We start from the raw sequence: 22,460 nt of genomic DNA on the forward strand, positions 1-22,460 counted from the left end.
TGTGGTAAAAACATCCCTTCATTTCGCGCACACATGTGTCAAGTAACAAGTTAAATAACTTTCCTATAAAACACACACTTGAGCCCAGCATTTATAACGTGCTGAGTGCTCGCTAGGTACTCAAACTTTCCAAGGGGCATTGTTCTTATCAATACCTAGTTAAGTAAGTACCTACCTGGCGGTTAACAGACGTGCCGGTATTGTATTTTTGTAAGTGCCAGCAATTTCGTCAGAAGAGAAAGATCGTCGAACCGCGCGTCGGAAACCCCGCGTCGGTCTCTCTCCATTTAGAGAGCGGTCACTGCCGGACACTGCGGTGGGCCAGGCCCCCCGCCGCGCTGACCTGTCAGCTACCTGCGCAGCGGGCGGGGACGATCAGAATTCAGATCCGGGCCAGCTGCAATAGATGGTTCCCGACGTCCCTTCCGTGATTACGGCTACGCCGCCAACCGGCCTGTCATGTTTCGATGCTCGTACAGTGGATTCAGCGTTCATACATTGACAGATATCGGTGTCGTAATTACAGGCGTCATCAACTGTTTTGATGTTCAATGGCTGTGACTGATCTGTTGACCTGGTGCTAGTGAGTACGAGTAGTGACCTGGGGCTGTCACACCTCATTCGGAAACGATGCATGTTAGCTGTTAGTTGTTACGATGCATTAGCGACTCGCGCCACAACTTTAACCCGCCGCGAGTTGCTGGGGGGGGGGGGGGTAAACGCCCCCACTTTTTTCGCCGGGCCATAACATAAAAACGGCGCGCCGCAGGCGCGCCAAATTTTGGGTACCTGTAGGGAATTGATTAAAGTTTATTGTGACAAAGTTTCAAAAAATCGGTCGGAAAATTTTTGAGATATCGAGGTTTTAGTGACGTCATGATTTCTGAGTTTTCGACCAAAAACGGCATATGTTCAAAAAAAATCATATAAAATCACAGAATGGACATACAGACATGCCGTAAACGCCATTAGACTGCCAATACCATGAACAATCAAATGGCTATCTTCGATTATAATCGAAGAGCGGCGGATTTTGGAAAATGCGGAACAATAATCAATAATTATTGATTATTGTTCCGCATTTTCCAAAATCTTGAACTGAATTTTGGCAATTTCTCGTGACTACTTCACGACCATGATACATGTTGTAGTGTTATGGAATCCGAACTGATATCTGTTGTATACAATGGCCAGGTGGAACGTAAACTCTATTTTACACAAAATGGCGGAGTCACGTGAGGTCGTGTCAGAAGCGCTAAACTACTGCCATATAGCGAACACTACACCCGCCGGCCCTTTAAGTTACACTTCTCGCCGATCACGTAAATCGGCGCGGCAAGAATCGGCGGCGTCCTCGGGAGGAGGCCGGCAACTCACGGCGCGGGGTGCCGCCGACGGGCGCCCTCTGAGGCGGGCGCGGCCCACCGGGGGACCGGTCGCGAGCAGCGCCGGTGGCGGCCGGCAGCGCGACGTCAGCGACATCTGACGGGCGGGCGCTCTCTGTCGGCGCTGCAGGTGGCGCGGTGGACGCTGTCGGCTGCGGCGATGGCGGCTGGGGCTCGCCGGAGCTCGGAGGAGCCGGGTCGGCCGGCGGCGGCGGCGGCGGCGGCGGTTCCGGCCCGTCGGTGCTCGGCGGTGCTGAGCCGGTCGGCGCCGCGTCTGGGATGCGGGCGAGGTGTGCAGCGTTCCTCTTTGTCCCGTCGGACAGGATGAAGGTCGCCGGGCCGAGCTGTCTGGCGATTCGGCGTGGGCTGGAGAACCGACTCTGGTTCTTGGGCACGTGCCCCTGTCGCCGCACGCGCACCGTGTCGCCAGGCTGGAGATCTGACGGCCGGGCAGCCTGTCGCGAGTCGTACCCGCGGCTGTTGCGCTGCTGCTGGGTAGCGACTCGGTGCTGTAGCGAGCTGTCGCGCGGCGGAGTCTCTGTGGTGACCGGCAGGTGCAGACGCATGCGCCGGCCGTGCAGGAGCGCCGAGGGTGACTGACCGGTGGTGCAGTGCGGGGTCGCTCGGTACAGAGCGAGGCGCTGTCGCACGTGTCCGCTGAAGCTGGCGGCCGTCCGCGACTGCAGCTGTGTGGCCTCCTTGAGCCACACCTTCACCTCTCGGTTGAGCCGCTCCGCTGCTCCGTTTCCGCGCGGCCAGTAGACGGCAGACGTGTGGTGTCTGATGCCGCGCTGGGCCAGATACTGTCGGAACTTGTCGCTGGTGAACTGGGGTCCGTTGTCGGTCACCAGCTCGTCACACAGTCCCTCTCTGGACCAGGCCTGGCTCAGGAACTGGATGACGTCATCAGTCTCGATGGATGACGTCAGAGCGACCTCTGGCCACTTACTATGGTAATCCGTCATAGTAATGGCGTACTTTGCAGACGGTGGGGCGCCGGGGATCGGGCCCACGATGTCCAGTCCGAGCTTAGACCAGGGCCGGTCTGGAAGCTCGACCGGTTGCAGCGGCGCGGGGCGCGCCTGCTGCGTCAGCACGGCGTCCTTTGCGTGGCAGGACGGGCAGTCGGCGACCAGTGCAGCGGCGTCCTTCGACATTCCAGGCCACCAGGCGAGGTCGCGGAGGAGCTGCTTTGTTCGCACGACACCGTCGTGCGCTCGGTGCGCCAGTTGGAGGTACTTTGAGCGGAGCGCGGCCGGGACGACGGCGCGGTCCGGGCCGCGCAGCACGACTCCGTCCTGGCGGACTTGCAGCTCGTGCCGCACGGCGAAGTAGTCGCGCGTCTCCGGCGTGCACTGGCGCGCGGCGTCGGGCCAGCCGGTGCGGATGACAGACCGCAGCTGCTCCATGACTGGATCGGCGGCCGACGCGGCACATACGTCGTCATCAGTGATGACGTCACTGACGTCATCGGTGAGCAGGGCGACGATCTCGTCGCCGTCCGTCTCGGCGGCGCCGGTGTCCGGCAGCGGCAGCCGCGACAGGGCGTCAGCCACTGGGATGCTGCGCCCGGGCCGGTACTCCACTGTGTACGAGTACGGAAGCAGGCGGGACTGCCACCTGGCGATGCGCGCGCCGGCGCGGTTGGACGTCTTCGGCGTGAGCAGAGTGGTGAGCGCAGAGTGGTCCGTCCGCAGGGTGAATGAACGGCCCCACAGGTACGTCCGCCAATGCTCGACAGCATTGACCGCGCTGAGGGCTTCCTTCTCAGAGACGGAGTACCGCGACTCGGCGTCGGTGAAGGAGCGGGACCAGTACGCCACTGGCCGCTCCTCGCCGTCCGGCTGGATCTGAGTGAGCATGGCACCGGCGCCGCGGTCGCTGGCGTCGGTCGTCACGATCGTCCGGAGGCGGGCGCTGAAGGGCTTCATCACCGGCCTGGCTGAGATGAGCCGTTTCACCTCGTTGAAGGCGTCGTTGGCCTCCTTGGTCCACTGGAACGTGGCGTCCTTCTTCAGCATGATGGCGAGGGGTCTCACCACAGCGGAGTACTGAGGCACGAACCTGCTGAACCAGCCGGTTGAGCCCAGGAGACTGCGCAGCTCCTTTACGTTGGTGGGAGGCGGGGCCTCGGCCACGGCCTTGGTGGTAGACAGGAGAGGTACCACTCCGTGCCTGGAGAGCTGATGACCGCAGAACTCCACCTCTGGCTGGCTGAAGGAGGACTTCTCTGTGTTGATGGTGACATTTGCCTGCTTGAGGCGGTCCAGCACGGTGCGGAGGCGCCTGTCGTGCTCGGACTGATCACGGCCGGTGACCAGGATGTCATCCAGATAGTGTCCACAGCCGTCGATACCCTGCAGTAGATGACTGAGCAGCTTCTGGAACGCGCTGCCGCTAGACACCAGGCCGAACGGGACCCTGGTGTAGCGCATCAGGCCGTCTGGCGTGAGGAAGGCGGTGATGTCACGCGAGTCCTCGTGCAGACGCAGCTGGTGGTAGGCCGACTTCAAGTCGATCCTGCTGTAGAGGGTGCCACAGAGCTTGGACTCCAGCTCGTCGATCGTGGGCAGTGGGTGAACCTCTGGGATGATTTGGCTGTTCGGCCCACGCAGGTCTACACAGACCCTGATCCTGCCGTCCTTCTTCCTTGAGACGGTCAGCGGGCTGATCCACTGAGAGGAGTCAATCCTCTCGATGATGCCTGCTTCCAGCAGACTGTTCAGCTCTGCTGAGACCTCCTCTCGCACGGAGAGGGGCAGCCGGCGCAGCTTGTAGGCAGTTGGTACTGCGTCCGGCTTCAGCTTGATGCGGTGCACGTAGCCCTTGATGGCAGGTAGCTCTGACGGGGCTGAGCCTGCCACCGTGTAGACGCTGTGCGAGGCTGGGTGGAGGGTGACTCCCAGGGCCTGCAGCAGGTCCATACCCATGATGGCCTCCGTCTTGTTGGTGTCCACCAGGTAGAAGTTGGTTGGCACAGCCTGATTATTGTAGGTCACCGTGGTAGGCAGCGTTCCCAGGACTGAGAGCGGCTGCTGGCCGAAGCCGTAGAGCCGTGAGCTGGAGGGGCTGAACGCCACGCCTCTGAACAGCTCCTTGGCACGGTTCACACTCAGGAGTGAGCAGGTGGCACCCGTGTCCACCTGGAGGGGTACCTCCTGTGTGACGTCACCTGCAGTCACCTGGACGGTACAGGTGAGGCGTGACCCAGTGGTGGCAGCACAGGAGAGCACGTTCAGCTCCTTCACTGCCTTGTGGTGCTGTCGTGGAGCTGGCCTTGCTGGGGTTGCTCCACTGCCGCCTCTGCACCAGCTGGCGAAGTGGCCCTTCTTTCCGCAGGAGTGGCACGTCACTCTGCGGGCTGGACAGGCAGCATCCCTGGGTGCGTGGTCCTCACGTCCACAGTTGGTGCAGAAGTCGCTGCTGACGCTCTGCTGCTGCTGCTGCTGTCGCTTCTGTTGTGGCTTCCTCGTAACTTTTGCCACGGATGGGGCTGCAACTGGTTGGGAGATGGCTGCAGCCTCACGCAGAGAGTCCTCATAGGTCTCTGCGACGCTCAGGACCTTGTCCAGAGTGAGGTCCCTGTCCTGAAGGAGTCGCTCCCTCAGGCGCTGGTGGGGGGTCTTCTCCACCACCACGTCCCGGATGAGTTCCGACTCCATTGCGCCGAACTGGCAGGTGCGAGCCAGGCCGCGCAGAGCAGCAACGAAGTCTGCTGTGGATTCTGTGGGGGTCTGGGCTCGCTGTCGGAACCGGAATCGTTCCACGATGACGTTGGTCCTGGGAGTGTAGAACTCCCGGAGCTGGCGGAGGGTGACGTCGTAGTCATCCTCGCCGTCACGTTTCGCAACCGGCGGCAGGGTGTCGAACACCCGGTACGCCTCGTCACCGATCGCGCACAGAAGCAGAGCGCGCCGCTGCTCGGGGGGCAGGGGGCTCGTGCCGCACCTGGCCAACAGATAAAGTTCGAATTTTTGTTCCCAGTTCCTCCACGGGACGGCCGGCGTCCCGGGATGGGGCAAAAACGGCGCGGGTAGGGGCGGTCCACTGTCGCCGCTCATGGCCGTACCGCGGGCCGAAACACAAAAAAAAAGTTACACGGAAATTCGCGACACGCGATTCCACTAGAGTCCGCACTTATCTCGTGCTTAGTCGCCAAAATGTAGTGTTATGGAATCCGAACTGATATCTGTTGTATACAATGGCCAGGTGGAACGTAAACTCTATTTTACACAAAATGGCGGAGTCACGTGAGGTCGTGTCAGAAGCGCTAAACTACTGCCATATAGCGAACACTACACATGTATTTCTTAAATTGAACTTTTTTAGCCAAACACGTACACATATGATAAAATGAATGCCACCATCGTGTTCTACGCCCCAAATTACCCATAAAACTTGTGTCACAGGCTGCGAATATCAGTTTTGATTTTCGGGGATATGTGCCTGCCCGGTTGACCTGACCTTGACCCTGACCTATGCTTGACTGACCCCTACATGGAGCGGACACTCTTGTAGGCCTTATATGATGGATTGTGCACCGTTTTGACAGAGTTTATGACGAGAGGCGCCCATTGCGAAATCCTGAAGTCCATGCTACTGAAAGCCCGATTTCAGGTGTTTGACCTGACCTTAACCCGACCTGTGACCTCAAAATTCAACTTTAAAGTACTCATCTGAAGCGTCTCGTCGCGTTCTTTCGTTTGCCGCATCGTGCGTTTCGCTGCGCCTATTGGTTCTCGAGTTATCGGCTGGGGGCGTTTAACGCCCCCCCCCCCCCCAGCAAACGGTGGGTGGCGAAATACCCCACACACAGAAAAATATTAACACCGAGCTGGTTTATTTTACACCAAAGTATTCCATGAATATTGTACAGAGACTACAATTACGCCGAATACACTATTTAAAGTGAGTGGTATTAGGTATCAAAAGAATGATCGCACACTTCCATAGCACATCCCTTCTTTTTTTATCGAAGTAAAAATGAAGGTGGTTAGTTTATCAAACACCGTTGAGGTACAAGAAGTATATCTAGACTATAAAAAGATGGGATCAGTTTATGTACACCGAAGAAAGTATTAAACCGACATCAAAGCGGTACGTTTACACCTTGAGGCCTACAATAACCTTGTAAATACTTTTAAAAGACGCCCGTTACTTCTTAAAGGTGTAAAATATCCATGGAGGTATTCTCAAAATAGCTTACGGGGGTTTCCTTTCGCGCATGCGCAAAAGGACGAATGCGCGTCCGCGTTCGCCGCCATTTTTCTCAGTCTGGTCGGCTGAGGCGTGAGCGCATTGGCAGTGCTCAGATCATGAAGAATCAGTGGTGTTTATCGAATTGTGCGGTGCATATTGTGGAGATTAAGTGGAGAATAGAAGTGGAATGGCATGGCTGCAGACTGCAGATACAGCAGTAACAGGATGACTGAGGCGGAAACGTGGAGGAGGCTACACTGTTTCGAAGCGTCCGGTTGCGGGAGCTTTTTCTGAGTGCGCCTGTCGCGAAGGTAAGTTATAACCCTACTCCGGGAGGGCTCTGGAAGGTTCGGAATCGGGCGGGGGGCTTTTCGACCCCCTTTAGATCTCAAAAACCAGTAATCGGAGCGACAAATGGTAAACGGCGTTTGATAGTTTGTTGAAAGACCTACAACTTTGATATATATTTTTTAGGTTCGGTCAATATTGAGGTCACCAGAGGTCATCAAAAATAAAATGTTTGAAACAGGTACTTCAACTTGTGTAGTGTTAGTGTCGCGTCGCTGGCCGCGGCGGTGGCCGGCTGGTGATCCACCGCGCCGGCCGGCCGAGCCGACCGGTGAACGGCCACCGCCTGAGGCCGCCCACTGGTCACGTGACCGGGCGGTCGGGCGGACGGGGTGCGCCGCGCGGCGGCGAGTAGAATGAGCGGGAGCGCGGAGTCGGACGGGCGCGGTCTGCGGCCGGCTCGCTGCGTTAGGGCCCTTGGTTCTCTGTTTCGGGACTGTCTGTTTGTTTTCGCTAAATCTCATTCTCGTTATTGTATCTTGGTCTAGGTTCTTGCTTTCTTTCCCGGTGGGCACACGCTACACTTGCATGACCTTAAAGGGACCATCCCACCTTAACATTAGTTTTGAGTTGAGATAGCCAAGTTTGCGGCCAGGCTCAGAAACCACCATTTATCCTGGTCGCAACCCCCGCAGCTTTATGGTGTTCAAGAAATTTCTTCCCTTTACTTGCAGGGTGGGACCAGCGTAGTCCCTATCTCTTAACCATTAGCGGTTTTTTGATGACGTCAGCAGTCATTTCAACGCCCGCCATTCCTTGAACCCGAGTTTTGCTGACCTTGAGCTCCCTTTTTTACCAACGTGAAATCCGTCGTCGGCGCTGAGAAAGCATATCAAGGGCGGCGCCACCGTGGGGGCAGTGGGGGCAGACTGCCCCCACTGACAGGAGGCCGTGAGGGCAAGACTATGTTTTTGCCCCCACAAAATTTGGCTGATGTTGAAAAGCGAACAAAAGACCTGTGGAATATTCATGATAGGTAGGTACTATAGGATGTGATGATGCAAACAAGGCTACAAAACTATGGTAATTTTGAATGACAAGATCTAGGAGCAAGGTGCTCCTGGATTCTGCAGATCGGGGTACCAGACACAAGTGGGTCACCTCAAGCTTGCCCCCACTGGCGAAAATTCGTGGCGCCGCCACTGAAGCATATTGCTTTTGATTTTAATTTGAATATTAGAAGATACCCACCACTGGAACTTGGACTGATATTATACCAAGGCCGAAGATGATCAAGCCAAGGCCCTAAATACAATCAAGCTGCCTGCTATATCTGGAGCTTGGTGTTCAACTTCAACATGGAATAAAAAACAAAATATCAAAGCAAACTGGATATGGTAGTGCAAGTTAAAGTCCAAAGAAATTTGAAGAGCTGACAATTGACATTAATTCTTTTCCTGCAAGGTTTCCATATGGAGATCACACCATGAAGAAATATTTTTGATGTTAACAGTTGAAAGGGGATTGATCTTCCAGTTTTGACGAAAGACGCTGCTGACTGTCTTTGGAAACTGAAAAGGATGTCGGCATGAGGTGCAATTGTGCTTGTGAAGTGGTTATAACTGGTCTTTTCACAGTATTAAATTAAATGTGCCATTGCAGCCAAGTGTGTCATCATGTAGGTAAGGTAAAATCAAAACTACAATGTTGGTTTTACGAGCATTGAGAAGGCTGGTAGGTAACACCTGCCTGTGCTCGGAAATCATGCTGCTAAAGTATTCTAAATTAATTTTATCATACGCTTTTGTTGTCCAGAATGGTTGCACTATTGTTTGGTATCATATTATTCCATGTAAATATGGTAGTGTAAAGTCCGACCAACATGTTACCACTTACCAGATTTGAAGCTGTCACGTTACTTAAGTACCCGTTTTTTACTGGCGTGGTGAATGTCACCTGGATTTTGTTTCGAGGTGCAGACCTAGTAACTCTGACTACATGGGTTTGAAGCTATTATCTATTCTGTTTTTACTGGCCTGGCCGCCTGGTGAATGGCGACTGATGTTGTCCGTGGATGGCACTGAAACAAATTTTGAGTGTCATGTACAGTGTTTTAATACAATGCTGAGGGCTGAAAGTTGTCTTGTTTAGAGTGGTGAAAGTTCAGGATATGCCAGCCACCATGGTGGGTCAGAGTTAATGTGTTGCAGTCAGTTCGGCTTCGGCAAGCACACGGATGGGCATACGCATCAAGACCTGCTCTGCCATACTTTCAGCCAATTTTACCTAGGTAAGTGTTTTCTTTTTTTCTGCCAAAAGCTATGACATTGTGAATTTCAGTGCTGTGGCCTGTGTGCAGCTTTCAGGAAAGCAATTCTAAATAAAGCTCTGATAAAGTGCTAAATCAGCAATGCAGCCCTCTATTACATTTTCTACAACATCTTACTTGTTCCTTGCATGGAGAGAAAAATGCAATGCTATGCATTCGTTTATTCACATAATTTGACAAGCATGCAGTTACCTGCTACTATCACTGCACAAAACAGAGCAGGAAACATCAGTTGATCAAACACAAGACACAACAGAAGTTTACAACATAGGGCTGCCGAACCTGCTTCCTCCCACCACAGTTGATGCCATTTCCTAGCCTGGCTTGATGTGAGCACTGAATAGCTGCTTTGTCTAATTACAGCTCACTACCATTCAACTTAAACTACTCTCTTTAAAGTAAGAGTGAGAGCGTTCAGTGTTCATAGCAGCTCGACAGACGACAGACAACAAACATCTCAATCTTGACAAACCAACCAGTATTTGATTTGGCTAATGATTTATGTGCTTGTTGTATCATGGCCAAACTACTTTAACAGCAATAATCCCTGTTTCATCTTGATCTTGCTTTTATTTCCATTTGAACTCAGATCTTGAAACAATCATCTGAAGTGATATCAGATACTGGCTTCTGTTTCTCTTGAAAGCAAATTAAAACAACAATGATAAACTAAGGCAGGAGATGTGAGTTGTGGCAGTAGATTTTTGATTCAACAATGTCAACCTTATATTGCTTGAGACCTCTGTGACAGACAAACAAATATTTATAGTTTTTTGATAGTTTGGATTCTTGGCTTGATTTAGCAGATCAGCTGTGAACCTTGACTTTGAAATCACATAAATGTCATGGTACCCGAACGAATCCTCGCATGACATTTCTTCGTAGCACAATTTTTCGTCCGCATTTCTTCGTCTACAAATCTTCGTCGGTGCATTTATTTGTCCCTCAATGCTTACTCTTGCATATATTTGCGTTGAAGAAGAAATGCGAGGCGATTTTCATATACCCTGATGCGAGACAGAGTAATGCGATACGAATAAATGCCCTGACGAAGATTTGCAGACGAAGAATTGCGATACGAAGAAATGCCATAAGAAGAATTGTCCTCGAATCCTTTATTGGCCATCATATGTTGACCTTGATAAGATAAACGCATCATTCGCGCAATATTTGTCGCACTTTGATACCAAACTATTGCTTCCAAATGCCGACGTAAAGAAAACCTTTATGTGACGTCATAGAAACAGCGGATTTCCCAAAAAGTAAACAAAAATAAAAGTCTTATATCTCGAAAACGGGTGAATATTTTCCGGTAAAATTTGGTAGATGTTCATTTTCGCTCTTTGTGATTCACGCTACATCACTTTTATGCCAATTCATTAACTTTTTTGAAGGTGGGAGGGTCCCTTTAATAGGTCAACTTCAAAATTTGGCCAAAGAAAATCACGCTGGTCGCTGGATACCAATCAACGCGTCATAACCAGGCAAACAGTTTGGTACATTTACAAGTCTTTAGCACCATTCATATCGTGATTTATTAGCTAAAAACTATTGATGACGTCACATGACCTCGGATGACCCTTCCCAGTATCCCTGTCAGTAAATGGCATCTGAGTCATATCAGATAATCATAATCCTGAAAGAATCCGATGGTTTTGACTCGTTTACTCAAAGCAGGACGCATTTCAATATTTTCACATACACCTGTAATGTAAAGATCACGACTCTGACCTGACCTCAGGTCACAGATATGCAAATTCTTATATATAAAAATTACACATACTGGTACTGTAATGATGACCTGAAGAGAGGAAATTGCTCCATGAAAAACTCTAGCTCTGACGTGATTGCAAACGTTTCTGAGGTGGGGTAAAAAAACCCGTTCTGGTGACCTGACCTGACCTGAAACGACATTTTTTGCTGAAATTTGCGTAATGAATATTTAGGAAAAGTCACCAAGTATGAGCTGAATACCCCCGCCCGGAATAGGCTTAATGCCTGTCAAGACCGTGTTTTTATTTCCGGAGGGTATATGAAAGTAAATTGCGAATCAAGTATCGAATAACTGATCAAAGTACCTAAATAGGCATTACATGAAGGATCGTTAAATGAGCGCGGTCTGGCTTGTTTCAGAGTCAGCCAAAGCTGTGGGACAGCTTCGCATGGACTTATGAGCTGTTGTGATCACGGCCAGCCAAACAGTGGCGAACTCCAACGAGACGGCGTCGAAGTGATTGATACAGGACAATAATCTCATAAGGGACAATAATGCGGACGCACTTGGTTAGAGTTGTGTTTTTTTTTCTGTTGAAAAAGCAAACCTGAATTTTCTGAAAACTTTCAAAAGCTGTGCTGCACTTCTTAAAGGCCGTTGTCACGATAACAAGATAGGTATTTGTTTGCAGTAGCACCATGGTGATTTCCTGTTTCGTATAGGTTGACTACACCAGTGCCGCAGTGCGAGTCATTATGCGCAGGAAATTACTGTGGGATTAGCGAGTTAGGGGACCACTGAGACAGTAGAATTTGATTTGATTATGTATCGGGTGTTGGATGTTTCCACGTCATTGAGTGTGTTTCACGCGTTGCTGCTGCTTAAGTTTTTGGTGTACCCTTTGTTAAGGCATTCGAAGACACATGTTCTGTTCCACCTGTTCTGCGTTTTGTTCCAACTCCTACAATAGGTGACAAATTGTTTTGTGTTTTATTAGCGGATGTCTTATTTTGCGAAACAATCAAACCTTGAGCTTGTGCATCGCGAGATGCAAAAGTGCTAACTTAGCCGTTAACAGTGATTTTTGATTTCGTTATACCTACTTGGTTTACGACACCAGTGTTTGAAACATGCGAACAAACATGTCTTGTATTCGTTGAGGCACTTTGTTTGCCGTTTGGACATTTGCAGGAAGCTACGGATGTTATGTATCCTGAAATATTAAGACTAGTCAACGGTATTATTTTAATATGCACTCGTGTTTTAATACCTATAGTATGGTTTATAAAAGTAAAAAAGTTGTATTAATAGAATCGTAGAAGTATATTTTTAGTAGATTAAGAGTGTTTTCGGAGATATACCATGGGTGTAAAAAAACCTCCTTCAACTGCTCAGATATGTACTATTTGTTGAAAAGGTCTTCTAGAGTGATTTTTAACCGCGTAAACGGGGTAGCGAAAGAGTAATAGCATACTTTTAAAAAGAGCTTCAGGGTAATTTAACACCGTTAACGTTATATCATGGTGTAGTAAAACACCCAACCCTCCTAACAGTGTTCTATTACCTTCTTCTTGGTGTTCATTTAGAAGCCAATGCGAGTAATTTAAGCGGGGAAGGGACTAAATTAACCTTCCTCAAGTGCTCAGATATGTACTGTGCAATTACACCGCTAACGGTGTCAATATTTCTTTGTGTGCAGCAACTGCCGGGTTAACCATAATGACAAAAAGCTCGCGGTATCTATTCTTGGCGTGGTTAGTCATGGACAAGCGCCGAGAACGGACCACGGATGACGCCTCATAAGCCGATACACGTCATCTGAAAACAAAGGGGATATACAGCAGGATATGGTCCCTCCTTTCCTGTCACAGGCTGCCTGTCGGTGATAGTAAACGCCCATGATTTATGGGTAGTTTTCACGGGATGCAGTCACTGACATCCGCGAAGTGATGCCCGTAAAATAAACAAAAACTTTCGCCAACTTACTATCCCCAATATTTTACAACAGTACCATGGTCTTTGCAATATCCACTTGTAAATAAATCAAAAAATATTTTTGTGCATCACCAAGATCTCCTCGACTTTCCCATCGCTGCCGTGTTTACATTGAGCATCTTCTCGCTGCAGCATCCACAACTCTTCCCAGTCGCCAGTCGTGCTGTGACGCACGCCTCTCTGTGACCCCGCCCTGACCCCTGGCGCGACGTCAGCACACGATTTCGGCAGCCATCACCGTCTCCGGGATCATGGCTATCGGTGACCTCAGCAGGCGCTTCCTGGTTATCCATCAGCGGATTGTCAAACGCCAAAAGTGGTCCAACTGCCCGTTTGTCATGTGCACTTTAGAGGGCGGCTGAAGGACCAACTTGTCGATACGCCACCGTGCATTTTGGAAATCAATATTCTTGAATCTGTCACTGTACATTGAGTTCTTGTTGATTTGCACTGATTACTGTGTGTTTCGTTATTAATCGATCGTGTAGGTATATGCACACACAGAAATATTGAGCGATGTCAAGTTCAATATACTCGTAAATAGTTCAAATAGCTTCAAAGTTCTGCTTCGCTTAGTAAAATATCTTTAGTTTAAGTATTTTCGTGATAAATAAGCAAGGTATCCGTTGCACAACGCCATAATAAGTAAAGGCATCAAGAATAAGTTTGTTTTTATACGACGTTTATTGGTTAACTAACAAACATCGGCAGTTTTATTACACCACGCAAGCATCTTTACGCAAAACAGGATAATGTAACAGCATAACAAATGCTCAAAATACCTAACTGATATGTTTCCATGCAAAGCAAGTGTATCCATACGCGAATGAGTGTTGTGTCGCACTGGTAATTGCGGTACACATCCAGAGCACCGTTCGTTTACGTCAACCCGTGTAAATTTAGCGAAATTTTGAGCTAAAGGCTGACGGCGGCGGCGCCATTTTCGCAATCTGTCAGTTGTGCGCCGGGGACCGCGGGGGCCGGCGGGGGAGTGCTGTGGCTGCAGTGCGCAGAGTGGGTTTGCCCATTCTTGTGCGATCAGTGAGATAAAACAGTGCTGTGGTGTTTATCTAGTTGGATAATAAGCTGAGTAATGAGTGAATGAGTGAATAATAAGTGAAATACTGCATTGTGGTCATCGTCTTATAACTGCAATCAAGACCGAGTCTGAAATCTGAAGCGGAGCTACATTGGAGGAGCTACTGGAAATTATCCAGCTTTGTCGGAGTGCTAAGGTGGGCTTGTAATTTTTCAACTGAACTGCTGTCGTGTTATGAAAATAATGGATGCACTTTCATGTTTTTCTAGGGTTGATTAGGTATAGGTATACTATTATTTTGCCAGATAGGCAATAGAGAGCCGATGGCTAATTAAATGAACGATAATTTTGGTACAGTGAACTAGTGCGTACAGATGACATATTTTTTATTTATTAATTACGGGCAGTTGACGGGAGATGGGCGGTGGCTGCGGCCTGTAGCGGCGCCCATGCGTTGTGAAATATCCAGCTTATGTATATGATAAGGTGACACTTTTGCGCTAATCTAACTTTTATTTCCGTCAGATGTGATGTCGATTCTTAACAATAAACGACAAACAAACAAACGTGTTTGCAGCATGGGGTAGGCTTTGATCATCATAATGTTTTGTTCCATTTAGCTAGGCTCGCGGCTGGCGACAACGTCCCGCCACGTGTCGCTTGCGAGTTGCGTTACAAATTTTGCGGGCCCAACATTAGCTTGACCAGAAAAAAACGTTAAAATAACCATCATATTTGCGTAAATTTACCGCCATGAATTTGTGTACGATTACCACGCGAGTGTTCCTTTTGGTACTTTTTACCAAAAACACATATTTGTGCGTAAATGTAACGCGAGATCCGCGGTAAAGTTACACTGAAAACGGTTCTCCTACACAATAGTGAAACACTCCGAAGCTAGCAAAACACACATTTAAGTGTTCTTTTACCCAGAAAACAGAGTAATTTTACACCAAAAAAATGTTCCTTTTGGTACTTTCAATTACACCGTTTTTCCGCTCAATATTTCTGTGTGTGTGTTTATTAGATGAAAGTTAGTTTTTAAAAAATCTGTTCCTCCCTATTATTGTTTATTTTAACATCAGTAACATAACAAAACAATTAGCGTAGGTAAAATCATTACCCACACGTCTTCTTGTAATGCATCCTCGCTCGTTTGGTCGTGCTGTATGTTGTGCCCGGTCTCGTGTCTTAGCGGGAGTTATTGCGAAACGAAGAAAAATAGATTAAATCATCTTTCCAAGAAAATGATTTAGAACACAGCGAAGACCTCCCTCATTGTTGTTCAGATTATGGATCGAGGCATTGTGAATGGATAGTGGCACGGCATTTGTCGTAAAGGACGAATAAAACATGGTGGAATAATCATGGGGAGACTGCAATAAAGATTACTGCATAACACCAACTACCAATATCAGTCTGACGGAGCAGACGTTTTTTGTCCGTCCAATATATTGCGCACTCGAGAAAAAGCACTCGTAATCTTGCCATCAGTAATGCCTTGTCTTTAAACTGTCAACCTATATTAGAAATATTGGAGATTGTCGTCATCGTTTCGTTCTATGATGATTTATCTATTGTTCTTTTACACATTTCCTATTGTTCTCTTATTCATCATTTTTTCTTCTTCAAATTCACGGGCATTGCAGAGAACTTTGTATAATCATTGCAAAGACTTCCGGCTCCGTCCGTCGGACGCCGGTAACCAAAAGTCTACATTAAAGGAAGTCACAAAGTCAGTAAAAAGAAAGTCATATGTATGCCTAAAATTAAACCATTTTAGTGCCCTCTGATCAGGCCGGGAAAGCATTTGGTTTACAAATGCCGTGGTCATACGCACTGAGTCTATGCAATAGGTATCCTACACCCAATCAATATTCATACCGCTTCTCGAAATCCTGATGAATGAAAAAAACTGCGGACAAAGTTAAACAGCCACAGCTACCTACGATTCATTTTGGCAGCTCCAATAACAATAAACAGCTCTGCACAGCCGCAACAAACACAAGACGATCGTCATGCTTATCCCTAAGAATGGGTGGGTGGGAAGGGGGCAATGGCTATATCCGGCGGCGGAAGGCTCTCACTGTGTCAGACAGCGGGACGCTCCGCCGGATCGCGGCGTCACGTCACGACCTGGCTCCCGCCCGCTCCTCCCCGCGCCCAGCCGAGCCGGATCTGTGAAAACCCCGCCGGAGCGCCGCTCGGTGACGTCACACCCGGCCGGCGGAGGTGACCTGTGACGTCACACCTGTGGTTGACCAGGCTGACCCAGTGTGGCCGGAACCGGTCTCTTTTTCGTGACTCCGACTCTGACTTCCAAAAATTAACTCCGACTCCTGCTTCGACTCCAGACAAAATTATCGACCCCCACCGACTCTGACTCCGACTCTGCAATCCTGGCATGCTTGCGGAGTCGATGGATTTTCGGTAACTCCGACTTTGACTACGGCTTCCAAAATCGGCTCTGACTCCTAATCCGATTCCAGTCAGAACTGTCGACTCCGACCGACTCCGACTCCGACTCCGACTCCCAAACCCTGCTCTACGGTGCCGGCCACGGAAAGAGTCAAACTATGACGTCATTTAGGTGTGACGGCAGCCACTTGGTGCTGTGCTGACGTGCTCCGTACATCATTGTCAATTATGTAACCGGTTTCCGTGATTGTCCGACCACATGCAACTATGACGTCGGGAGGGCGTGACTGGTGAAGGAAGGACCCAAGGACAGGAAAAAATAGACGCGGAATTCTTCAACAGAGATTCTTCGGCAGGTGCAATATATTGTGTTACCCATGCTAAAAACCGTGCGTCCGTTTGTACGACACTGATAAATTTGAAGTCTTACAGTAGCCTCAGTACCTACTCACCTGACCAAAAAAAAAAAAGATTTATATATACTTTCTTTTGAAAATACGTCGTTGAGTTACTGTACCTTTCTACCTATCTTATTTTCAAAATAACCGGATGCGACCAACAACATCCTCCCACAATGGCGAAGTTGGCCGAGACTCTTATCCGGTCTCGGATTTAGTCGGGGAGCGGTGCCATGATCAAGAGAACTCTGTAAGGCTGCATTATTTACGAGTGACGCATGACGCCATCAATGATCGGACATGGTCCGTCCAAGCTGACTTCATTTGTTCCACAGTTCATGTCTTGAAGATGTTGTCACTGACCGCAAGCCGCCGCCTGTGATTCAATTGCGTCCTTCGCTACCTGTCCTCATTTGCCTGTCTGTATCGATCCGACAGTCCGTTTGACACCGCTGCAGCCCACGTGCCAGTGTTCCTCCTCTCCCCTCCCCTCTGCTCTCCCCGGGGCCGATCCCGGATGGTGTTGGGTGGGCAGCGATCAATGAACGAATTCTCCCTGCAAACCGCCACCAGCCGCAGCAACCGCGATTAGTGTCACGCCGCCCAGATTTGGTCGCGGTCTTTCTGCCACGTCACTGCAAAACGACGCTCTCCAGAATCGCCGCGACGCAGCAAAGCTGTGGGAACTCCGGGAACCGGTTCTGCGCGACCTCCATGCGATGGACCCATTAGCAGAGGCGGATCCAGCTGAGAGGTTTGGGGGGGGCAAACCATAAAAATTTATCGATTCTTTCCATGCATCGTCCATAGGCGTAATGTTAAAATCATGCCGTTTGGGGGGGGCAAATGCCCATTTTGCCCCCCCCTGGATCCGCCACTGCCCATTAGCGATCAGCCCGCTGTCACAGGGTTATAAAGCGTTAAAGAAATTACACTTTGCTCATAAAATCCACGCTCCGTGCTTCTGAGAATTTTGAAGTGTCCAGGATTACAATGAAATAGCGCCTCGCGGTGACTCTTACTGACAGCACTATTGGTCAAAAATTTAATGAAACATTTCGATGTCAGAATGTTGAGTGCCAGTGCCTATCTAACTCATCTAGCCGGTCCCTTGCGGCGCACGAGCATTATAATCGCAATTGGTCGCCTTTACGCAGCCATTATTGATAGGAAGACACGATCACTCCACGAGCTAAAAGATGAGTACCAACTCATGGTCGGCCGTCCACTCAGTCCCTAATCGTGTCCTCTACTGACTGTTCGACCACCCGGGAGATTGATAAAACCATCCAAGGTTTTGGCAGATGCATAGAAAAAAGTCATAGCCGGCGGAAAATTGAACGTACCGACTTAAAACTGAATACCCAAAGGATATCTATTATTTTTTACACACATTCCATAAAGAGTCCTAGAAGCCTCGGTCATCAGATCATCAATAAAAATAAAAATTGATAACGATTTAACACTGTCAAATTCCAAACCAGCATGCTGCGACCAGTGAATAACTATATATTTTTCAGTACTATTCTTTCAAACTTAGATGCGGACAATGGACATGGAGGGTTATGATAACGTCACTTCACCCTCGATGAGCCAAACGGCTTTCTGCATGGGAGAGAGTGGGTGCAATCCCTTCTCATCACCTTTTCGTCCTAATTTAGTCCTGTGGAAAAACGAGCAATGTGCGTCGGTGCAACACAGAGGGACTGGTGCTCAATTTTAAAGTCTCAGGTCAACCAGTGACCTCTGGGGTAGATGCCATGGACCAAACGGTCGGGGTTCCGTGTTTGGTAGCAAAATGGCCAAGCGCGACGAGTTTGCCACTTTTATGTTTTCAACGCCCAGCCGCGTCAAATGATATGCCTACATTTTGGATGATGATGTAAATAATAAACAAATTATTACAAATGCATTCAAATATATTCAAAAAGACACACAAAGTTTTCCGTTCATGGAACCTTGATCACTGTGCAAAAAAAGCAGTGTTCAAGGTTCCATGAACCGAAAGCTTTGTGTGTCTTTTTGAATATACCTATTTGAATACATTTGTAATAATTTGTTTATTATTTACATCATCATCCAACCTGTCATGGATACTCAACATATACATTTTGTTTTGGAATTGGATCAAGTTGGGTGTTGAACTGACATCAACGTCAGGTCAAGGTCGGTCAGATCGGGAAGTTCATCGACGGAGGTCGAGTAGTACATCGAGTATAGCAGTTGATTAGGCAGCTCGTATAGTAATTTCATCTTCCCTTTCTTATTCGCCTATGCTCGGGAGTTATTGACAATGAACTCCGATAACCTGAAGCGACCGCAGTGCCGTCATATATGACGTCAGACAAGGTTTTTGATCCAAGCTGAGCCAGCGTAAACTCGGAACTTGTTAGGTCACAGGTTTAACTCGTAACTTGTTAGAGTTCGGACATTTGACTCATTAATTAATATAGACTGACGGCCTACGTATGCAGCTTGACCTTTACCGGTCAGATCATGACCATAACCTGAGGTTAACTACAAAAGTTCGACTTTAAGATGGATGAATAGAATAATTTAAAGGAACGATTTAAAATGATATCAAATACGCCTTTCTATAACCCTGGATAGTGCATACCCACTGGTGGATCCAGAAAGGCGGCCTTGGACGCTGCGGGGGCGGGGGCATATGCCCAAAAATGTGTTTCCAAAATCGAAAAACTCATCAGATTTCGATGCCTGACGCAATGCTGTGCAGTTTCAAACAAATCTTTTTAATAGAAGTTGTTTACTTTTCGTTTTGTTGTCGAAAAAACCGCAAATTTTTGTCGATTTCGGGCGCTGCGGGGGTGGACGTATTTTCTCAAAATGCCAGATCCGACGGTGTGCATACCTATAATTTCTATAATCTTACGAGCGCCTAATGCGTCGATTTGTCAAGCAATGCTAAAATTGGAACATGGATGATAGCACCTCTGGTGACTTGGCCTAGCCCTACAAAATAAGCTCAAGTATTTTCTGTGATTTTTGCCGATCATTTGAAAGCCTCTCACCGTTTATCGCTGCATCGCCCAAGAGACGAATTGTAGAACGGCGTAAAACTCTGGATGGGGACTCTGGATAGAAAACGTCCTGATGTATATCGATCCATGGCCACCGGTACCTTATTTTTGAATCTTGAGATAATCTTAAAAGCAGAATTTTAAAAACAAATAATTTACACGCATTTTAACCCTATTCCTGGCGGGGGGCCTCAGGAGCCCCCCCTGAGGTTTTTTGGTTATTTCTCCCAAACGCGTTGAGCTAGGAAGCTCAAATTTTCTGACTTTTCCTATAAGGCTTCTACGCAACATGTCTGAAAATTTTGAGTTGATCTGACCTCAGGTCAGGTCACCAGAGGCGGTTTGGTGACCCTACCTCAGAAAAGTTTGCAATCACGCCAGAGCTAGAGTTTTTGACCGATCAATTTCTTCTCTTCAGGCTTTAGTTAGGGTGCCAGTATGTGCAATTTGTATATCTCGGAATTTTGATATCGGTGACCTAAGGTCAGGTCAGTTTCGCGACCTCCCCATTATAAGTCAATGGGGGAAAAATCAACTCCCTGTTTTTACCACTAAAACGGGTCGGAATGGCCCCATATACCATACATGACTTCATATACGATCAACCTTCACTACCTTGAGGTCTGTTTTGCAGTTGGGCAGCTGTGAGGTCATGTGACGTCATCAAAGGTCACCAAAGGTTTTTGGCCAATAACTCCGTACAGGAACAAGATACAGACGCGTGGATGGTCTCATTGTGTTCAGCTCGTCAAGACGCATCGAATGATATACATGATGACCTCGAGGTCACGTGACCTGAGGTCAACCTTTGACATTGACCTTTCGAGGTCAACATATATATCATTCGATGCGGATTGACGAGAGGATCACGATGATGCCCTTAGTTTGTTCCTATCTTGACTAATTCGAAAGTTATTCGAGAAAAACTCTCCATATCTAGCGCCGCCATTTTGACTTTTTCGACCCCTGTGACGTCATCTTTGACCTGACCTGAAAATGACCTTAGTAAAAATTGTAGACCTTGTCCATGCGTATCCGATGCCGTTTACCGTTTGTCGCTATCTTGCTTCGTTCTCGAGATCTCAGGGGGGGGGGGGGCCGAATCGGCCCCCCCCGCCAGTTTCTTGTCCCGACGGAGCCCGCCAGGAATAGGGTTAACTGGACCAGTCAACTTCTTTATCATTCTTTCATCTACCGCATCTAGCATTTTTTTTTCACGGCGCTCCCCAATAGTTGTTCGTTTCTTTTCAATAAATTTTTATCAAAATGAAGGGACGAATCTCTCAACGAGCTTTTTTCGAGGTTATGGATATTTTACTGAAAATAATATGCTCAGTCTGAGCTAAGTTGCGCTAATAATGAAAACTTAAGCTAAACCATGCAGAAACAAATATATTTCTTTGACCTGTTTAAGTTAGCACTTAAACTCTAAGTAGAAATGTCGAGTCAACAAAGCGTCGGCAAATGTGAGAGGAGGCGACGTCGGCATAGTAGGTATCCAAATAATAACTTAATTTTGAGCAGAGTGACAGAATACGTAGGTAAGAGAGCAGACACCAGACCGCCTACTCGCTGTTCCGTGCACCGCCCAGCCAATCGGTCGGTCAGAATTGCAGTCGTGCAGCGTCGGGTGATCAGAGGCCAGCGCCCGGCCGGCGGCGGAAGCGGCGCCTCGCCCCACCGCTCCGGGCCGGCTGGGTATTTCCACGGAGCATCTCCCGGCCGCGCCGCTATAAGAGCCGGCGGACGGTGTGCAGCGGCATTCTCACCTGATCACTCGCCGACATGAGGTGTACCGCGCTCAGTCTCGTGGCCCTGGTGGCCTCCGCCGCCGCCTATCAGATCCCGCCGCCTTCGGGACTCTACGAGACGCCGACGACCGACTTCGGTTCGGCGCCCACACAGCTGAATGAGGTGTCTCAGGCGCCGATCGCGTCCAACGTCGGCGACGACGGCTTCACTCAGGTGTCGGACAGTACCAGCAGCTTCTCCCAGCAGTCGAACGGCGCTGGCTGCTGCGGAGATGCCGTGCCATCCGGCTCCCTGCCGGTCGCTTCTGGCCCAGTCCACGGTGGCGTCCAGCCTGTCCTGCCCGGCGGCAGTCACAGCTCTTCAGTCATCTCCCAGTCCTCCCAGTCGGGCCCGGCTCCGTCCGGCCTGCCTAGCCAGTCCGTGTCCACTCAAACTGTGTCCGGTCCGTCCTCATCCGGTGTCGTCTCACTGTCCTCTGACGAGCAGTCCCAGTCGAGCTACTACGAGAGCAGCTCGGCCGTTAGCCAGCCGGCGACGGGCATCCAGAGGCCGGCCGTGGCTCAGTCTGTGAACGGACCTCTCCTGCAGCGGCCCAGCAACATGTTCCTGGATAACCCTGGCCAGTTCGAGAGCAACGGCTTCTCGCAGTCCTCACAGACTGTGGGACAGGCGACAGTGGGACAGGCGCCGGTGGGACAGGCGCCGATCAACTCCGACTACAGCTCAAACGTGTTCCTGAACGGTGGACAGGACGGAGCCAGTTCCTTTCATTTCTCCAGCTCCAGCAGTGAGTACTACCAGCAGGGCAGCAGCGACAGTAGCTCGCAGACGAGCTTCCAGCACAGCACCGGTTCCGGCTCTGGTCCCAGCGGTCAACTGACTGGTTTTGGATCCAACCCCAC

General features: G+C 49.2%; 2 protein-coding genes across 3 annotated transcripts in view; one reads left to right on the forward strand and one right to left on the reverse strand.

The window, feature by feature from the left end:
• Positions 1 to 346: 346 nt before the first annotated feature.
• LOC122382423 (uncharacterized protein K02A2.6-like) lies at positions 347 to 21,593 on the reverse strand. Its single transcript, XM_043367704.1, has 3 exons — positions 21,576 to 21,593; positions 1,378 to 5,302; positions 347 to 354 (listed from the first exon to the last, which is right to left on the reverse strand). The coding sequence occupies exons 1-3, from the start codon at positions 21,591 to 21,593 to the stop codon at positions 347 to 349; spliced, it is 3,951 nt and encodes a 1,316-aa protein (XP_043223639.1).
• Positions 6,630 to 22,460, forward strand: part of LOC122382450 (NADP-dependent malic enzyme-like) — a 35,967-nt gene continuing 20,136 nt past the window's right edge. Inside the window, exon 1 of one of the 2 annotated variants that reach the window (XM_043367764.1) lies at positions 6,630 to 6,895. The gene's annotated coding sequence lies outside the window, so the exon portion shown is untranslated. The remainder of the gene's footprint in view (positions 6,896 to 22,460) is intronic. The other variant, XM_043367766.1, reaches the window with a different exon arrangement.

The sequence above is a fragment of the Amphibalanus amphitrite genome, unplaced genomic scaffold (assembly GCF_019059575.1).
Source record: "Amphibalanus amphitrite isolate SeventyFive unplaced genomic scaffold, NRLGWU_Aamphi_draft 000139F_arrow, whole genome shotgun sequence".
NCBI classification, from domain to species: Eukaryota; Metazoa; Arthropoda; class Thecostraca; order Balanomorpha; family Balanidae; genus Amphibalanus; species Amphibalanus amphitrite.